This window comes from Euphorbia lathyris, chromosome 5 (genome assembly GCF_963576675.1).
Source record: "Euphorbia lathyris chromosome 5, ddEupLath1.1, whole genome shotgun sequence".
NCBI lineage: Eukaryota > Viridiplantae > Streptophyta > Magnoliopsida > Malpighiales > Euphorbiaceae > Euphorbia > Euphorbia lathyris.
The window spans coordinates 5,295,667-5,302,592 of NC_088914.1; the positions used below are offsets into that span (position 1 = coordinate 5,295,667).

The 6,926-nt window shown below is 29.3% G+C and overlaps 1 protein-coding gene across 1 annotated transcript; it reads left to right on the forward strand.

Annotated features, from left to right (window-relative positions):
* The first annotated feature begins 1,580 nt into the window (after positions 1-1,580).
* LOC136228580 (uncharacterized) lies at positions 1,581-2,908 on the forward strand. The gene has a single exon (XM_066017008.1). It carries the CDS (start codon positions 1,764-1,766, stop codon positions 2,556-2,558), a length of 795 nt encoding a protein of 264 aa, XP_065873080.1. The 5' UTR covers positions 1,581-1,763; the 3' UTR covers positions 2,559-2,908.
* Positions 2,909-6,926: the final 4,018 nt, after the last annotated feature.

The window sequence follows — 6,926 nt, forward strand, 5'->3', positions numbered from 1 at the left end:
GCCGTTAATGATCTCAAAATGAAAATATTTTAAAATTAAAGTCGTTCAGAACGACATTAAACAAGAAATCACATTTTTTATTTTCTAAAATCATCTATTTTGGAGTTTTTTCTCTATAAAAATTCACCCTAACCAAATAACACCTAAATGATCTCAAAACGAAAATGTTCAAGAATTAAAGTTACTTAAAATGTTATTAACTCTTTGAATTTTTTTATTTTGAGACCGTCAATAGTGGTTTTGAGACGTTCAGTGACCACAGACTGACGACAACCTTCTCTTTCTCTTGATATTGAATTCCCGGTTTGTTGCTCAGGGGGAGGGAAGGCTGGAAAAATCTATAAACTTAAGAAATCGTTGTATGGTCAAAGCAGCCTGATAACATCGGGATATTATCAGAGGGATCAAAGAAGATATTTACCCAAAACGACCACGTATTGAACCGGTCAAAGAAGGCAATGGCGTATCAAGCAAGACATCCGATGGGCGGATCACCGAGACTCCGCCACACGAGATCCGTAGTCAGAACCTACGTGAGATCCGCCATCACCCTTTGATCTGCCAGCTGAACAGCTGAGCCGATTCCTCAATAAAGGCAATTAATGGACTATTAATGAGCTAACGAACATACTTAAAGGAAACCTGTAACCGCCATTAATGAAGCATTAATGTAGACTTTCTAGTTACCGAGGGTTACAACTACATGACTATGTATAGCTTGCATCTTAAGCTATCAAGGTACACATTCACACAATCTTGGAAACCCTACTTTGTCAATTCAGTTTATCCCTCTATTCTTTATACTGACTTTGGCATCGGAGCTTCCCCCCGTCGAACCCAACGACGCCCCCACAGGGACGGAAGCTAATCGAAAGTTCTCCACTAGTCATCAAGCCCCCTCAACTAGTAGGTGTTTGTTTCGAGAACCAGAGAAGCCTACGGGCCTCCAAACCCTCTTTATGGTCTTCTTTGGAGCGGTGCCTACTCGAGCAGCTTTGACGTTGAGTGATCACCAGTGTTTAAAAATATAAAGTTCAATAGCCATATCGTCAAAATTTGAAGTTCAATGACTACAATATTAAAATAAAATAAAGTAGACATGGATGTAATCTATCTTAAAAATCATTCAACTTTACATTTTTTTTATATATTGTACCACTAAACTTTAACTAGTGTTTTAAAATTATAGTTAATAACCTTTAAAATGAAAATTTCAAAAATTAAAATACTTTCAAAAGACATTTATCATTAAAACCCAACATAAACATTTATATAACGTTTTCTCTTTAAACATTCATTTTTTCTTTCCTAATCCAAAAATACCCCAATAACCTCAAAACAAAAAATTACGAATATTTTAAAGCGTTTATTAAAATTTAATGACAATAATTTTTAAAATTTTTAAATTAAATGACTTAAATTGCGTTTTGAAGTTTTTTAGATTGCGTTTTGAAGTTTAATCGTCGTTATCTTGAAAATAAATAAATTTCACTAGCCATTTGTAATTTATCTTACAAAACGATGCCGTTTCCTCCTCCTACCTCCATCTCTCTATTTCTTGATAAAGGACGTACCTTTTTTCTACCTTGAAATTCAAGTCAAATTAAAAAGAAACCCTACACCTTCTGCCGCCTGTCCTCCGCCTCTCTCCTCCCTCTTTCTCTCTCTACCCCTCTTTCTCTCTCTAAAATCTTTTCACCCCCAAAACCATCTTCCTCCTCTTTTCACTTCTTCTTCCACCAAACCCCAAAAAGACCCCAAAAATGAAGTTAAAGAAAGGTAAAGTTTACCCTTCTTCTCCTCCACCACCTTCTCCGCCGCCGCCTCCTCCTTCCGATGGAGATGTTTTCTCTGTACTCAAGCTTCTTCCGGCCACCATTCTCACTCTAGCTTCTATTCTCTCTCTAGAAGATAAAGAAGTTCTTGCTTACATGATTACCCGCTCTCTCAAAACCACCACTAACCCCCAAAACCCCAATTCCTCCTCCTCCACTTCCTCCGCTTCTTCCCCTCAAACCCCCAAAAAAAAATCATCCAAAAAGCTCTCAAATTCAAATCCCACTTCTAAAAATCAAATCTTTACCAATTCCACCCATAAAGTTCCAATCTTTGACTGTGATTGCTTCGATTGCTACACCAGTTACTGGTTCCGGTGGGACTCATCGCCGAACAGGGAACTAATCCATCAAGCCATTGAAGCTTTTGAAGATCACTTGACCAACGGCGAACAGTCAAAGAAGCAACAAAGGGGTAACAAGAGAAGAGATAAATCGGGTCGCCGGCCGGTAGTTGATGTTCCCGAAATGGAGGTTTCGCCGGAGATTGATGGGGGTTCGCCGGAAAAAGTGGCTGATGATGATGCGGAGAAAAATGAAGAAACAGTGAGTGTTGTGGAGGTTGTACCAGCTGTGGAGATTGAGGATGTTGTTAGGTCGCCGGTGACGGTGCCGGCGCCGGCGGGTGTTGGTAATCATAAGGGGTTGGCGAGGAAGGTGTTACCGGACGTGTTGGGGATATTGAATTCGCGTTTATGGAGTCTTTGGCGTCCAAATGTGTAGTGCTCAAGGAATAATAATATAAAAAAGGGTAAATTTTGAATTTTTTTTTTTTTTTTTTTGCTATTTTCTACCATTTTTGAGCTCTGGGAAAATATTATAAAAAATATATTTTTGGTGGGAAATTTAAGTATATTATCTCTCTTAACAATGTCAATGAAATTCAATTTTTTTTTTTTTTTTTATATATATTTGTTGGCAGAATGTCATTTTCTTGGCAGAGAAGTTGTTTGGATGTTTTCCCGGAAAATTTTGAGAACCCTTTTGAGTTTTCATGATTTTAATTGATGGGTTCTTTTTAATTTTTGGTTTTTAATCATCATTTGCTTAGGAATTAAGATTAAAAGATTAGGTAAAGATAGTCACTTTATGTTTAAATTTTCATTAATTTGGTGGAGATTAATATTTGTTTAAGATTATGGGTCTTTTGGTTGTGTTTGTAATTATTCGTAATTAGTTAATAGACGTGGTTTTAGAATTATTAATTTATTACATGACGTTTTATATTAAGTATTTGTTTAGTTTGGTTGCGTATCGTTTGTTGTTGCTGTTAGTTAACGTTGTAGAATTGTAGATGTTAGTTGATTTTAAATAGAAAGTCATTATTCGTAATTAGTTAATAGACGTCGTTTTAGAGTTATTAATTTATTATATGACGTTTTATATTAAGTATCTGTTTAACATTGTAGAATTTTAGATATTAGTTGATTTTAAATAGAAAGTAATTATTCGTAAGTTAGTAGACGTAGTTTTAGAATCATTAATGTATTATATGACGTTTTATATTAAGTATTAGTTTAGTTCGGCTGTGTATTGTTTGTTGTTGCTGTTAGTTAATGTTGTAGAATTGCAGATGTTAGTTGATTTTAAACAGAAAGTAATTATTCGTAATTAGTTAATAAATGTCGTTTTAGAATTATTAATTTATTATATGACGTTTTATATTAAGTATCTATTTAGGTTTGGCTGCGTATTGTTTGTTGTTACTGTTAGTTAACGTTGTAGAATTGTAGATTTTAGTTGATTTTAAATAGAAAGTAATTATTCATAATTAGTTAATAGACATTGTTTTAGAATTATTAATTTATTATATGATATTTTATGTTAAGTATCTGTTTAGTTCGGTTACATATTGTTTGTTGTTGCTGTTAGTTACCGTTGTAGAGTTGTAGATGTTAGTTGATTTTAAATAGAAAGTAATTATTCGTAATTAGTTAATAGACGTCGTTTTAGAGTTATTAATTTATTATGCGACGTTTTATATTAAGTAGCTGTTTAGTTCGGTTGTGTATTGTTTGTTGTTGCAGTTAGTTAACGTTGTAGAATTGTAGATGTTAGTTGATTTTAAATAGAAAGTAATTATTAGTAATTAGTTAATAGACATTGTTTTAGAATTATTAATTTATTATATGACGTTTTATATTAAGTATCTATTTGGTTCGGTTGCGTATTGTTTGTTGTTGTTATTGTTAACGTTGTAGAATTGTGTATGTTCGTTGATTTTAAATAGAAAGTAATTATTCGTAATTAGTTTTTTTTTTTTGAACCATTCGTAATTAGTTAATAGACGTTGTTTTAGAGTTATTAATTTATTATATGATGTTTTATATTAAGTATATCTTTTGTTCGGTTGCGTATTGTTTGTTGTTACTGTTAGTTAACGTTATTGTAGATGTTTGTTGATTTTAAATAGAAAGTAATTATTCGTATAGTTAATAGACGTCGTTTTAGAATTATTAATTTATTATATGATGTTTTATATTAAGTATCTGTTTAGTTCGGTTGCGTATTGTTTGTTGTTGTTGTTGGTAAACGTTGTAGAATTGTAGATGTTAGTTGATTTTAAATAGAAAGTAATTATTCGTAATTAGTTAATAGATGTCGTTTTAGATTTATTAATTTATTATATGCTGTTTTATATTAAGTATCTTTTTAATTCGGTTGCATATTGTTTATTGTTGCTGTTAGAATTGCAGATGTTAGTTGATTTTAAATAGAAAATAATTATTCATAATTAGTTAATAGATGTTGGTATAGAATTATTAATTTATTATATGACTGACGTGGTTTTAGAATTATTAACTTATTATATGACATTTTATATTGTGAATGCATTTTGACAAATTTTTTAAATTAACCATTATTTATATTGAGTTATTATTAATGTAAATAATTCTAATTAGTATATCGAAAGTTTTTATATAAAAAGTAGAGTTTTAAAAAGATTTATTACGGTTATATCCTAAAAGCGGGCTATTTAAGAAAACCATTCTAAACCTAGTAATGGTTAGAAATAATTTCGTTAGAGAGATTATTTTTAACTTTATAGTTAAAAACCGTTACGACACTTTAGACACCTTAATTGTACTATTACAGCGGTGGATATACTTTAATGCTATAAAAGTATTTTTTTTTATCTTTTGTATCATTATAATGTTTTTTAACTATAAAATTAAAAACCGTAATCATTACAAGTTGGAAATAATTCCTTAAACGACCTTTTTTTTTATATATAACTCAATTTTAAAAAAAAAAATAAATTACTAAAAAAACTAAGTTATTTTAATATTTCATTTTTTAGTTAATTTTATATAGGAATTAATTATTACTAGTAATTAATTTTAGTTTTTTAACCGAATATTTCTATAGTTATTTATTTTTAGTAAAAAAACAAAAGTAGCTTGAAAAATAACAAAACTCACACTAAAAATGAACTAACAAAACATGTATTAATATAGAAATCTTTAAGTTAAAAAAACATGTATTAATATAGAATATAATAATATCTTAAATAATAAATTAGGAAACAAATATTATTTTTGCTTTTTAGCTTATTTGGTGTTACTACTTTTTGAACTTTTTCTCAATTGGATGTGTTTTCCTATGCTTTTGTTTTGATTCTTTGTGCAATAATTTTTTCAAATTAATATTTTTTTAACATAAGATATTAAAAAAATAAATTAATTTTGGTTTAGGTGCCCTATGATTGTGACACTTAGGTTGCTAATGATGCTTGCAAAACCCTAATTTACCCTTTATCCAATGGTATGGTAAGTGGGTTCAATAAGGGTAGTTTTGTCAAATTTCAATAGAACCCAGAAATGAGGTTTTGGAATTAGGGATAATTAAAAAAATGTTGATGGCTCTATGTAGAGATGGAGAATTAAATTATTTTATTATTTTATCTCAATTTAAAATCTTAATTAACAAAATTTTGTTATTTATATAAATTCTATGATGTTTTTATATGTTTTCTTGGACCATTTGGTATTGTTTAATTTCAATTCCTAATATATGTTAAAAATATATGTGTTTTATGATAGTGTCTCAAATCGACCAAATTTATCAATGTTAGGGGTAAAATTGCTCTTGACTTCCAACGTTAGGGTTAAAATTGTACCATTTTAAACGTTAGGGTAAAATTGCTCCTGACCCAAAACATTAGGAGTATGTTTGTACCTTAACCATATAAGTTAATCACCGTTTTTTATTATCAAAATGTTTAAAATATTTATTGTGTTACTCATATAATTACAAATAATCAACACAAAAATGTACGAAACTGCTTTAATTTATTGACAAACTTGTTTGGAAGATCGATTGACCCTTAAATAACAGTCAAATCAGTATTTCAAAAGTAGGACTAAAATTAATTTTTAAAAAATTTATATCATTTCGTACATTAGAGTTAAATTTACATACTACTTTTGAAACGTTAGAGTTAAATTTGGATTTTACCCCATTTTGTTTTCTTTACCAAAGATAAAAAAAGTATGAACTATAAATAAGGTTTTTTTCATAGTTTGTCCAATTTCTCGGTTAGAGACTCATCAAACATCATTTAGATAGATCATCTCGTAATTAAACTATAAATAAGATTTTGATATTCGGTTTTGAGAAAAAGTAACAAATCTACAATTTTTTTATTTAAAAAAAAATTATTTGTTAAAAAATCATTTATTTTATGTGGTATCATTCGATAATATTTGCTCCCTCAAATATTTGTATAGATGATGTTTAATCAATTCTGGATTTAAAAATGAACTGATTTGTTAATTTTTACCATGTGGCATGTATACGTAGCAATTATTTTAATTATTTTCCGTATAGACTTAATATATGGATAAATAAGGAATTATTTTATTTCGTATCATTAAATCTATATGAAAAAAAAATAAAACATGTATCATGTATACATAACATGTGTAAAAAATTGTGCCATGCGACAAATTGACAAATTAGATAAATTTCATCCAAAATGAGTTAAATGTCACCCGTGAAATATTTGAGTGGGCAAACATTACCAAATGATATCACATGAGGTAGATGACAAAATTTTAGATACCGCAATGATCGAATATGCTTTTATTA

What these genes read in the sequence shown, in the direction of transcription:
- LOC136228580 (XM_066017008.1), top strand. Translation starts at nt 1,764, where the DNA reads ATGAAGTTAAAGAAAGGTAAAGTTTACCCTTCTTCTCCTCCACCACCT.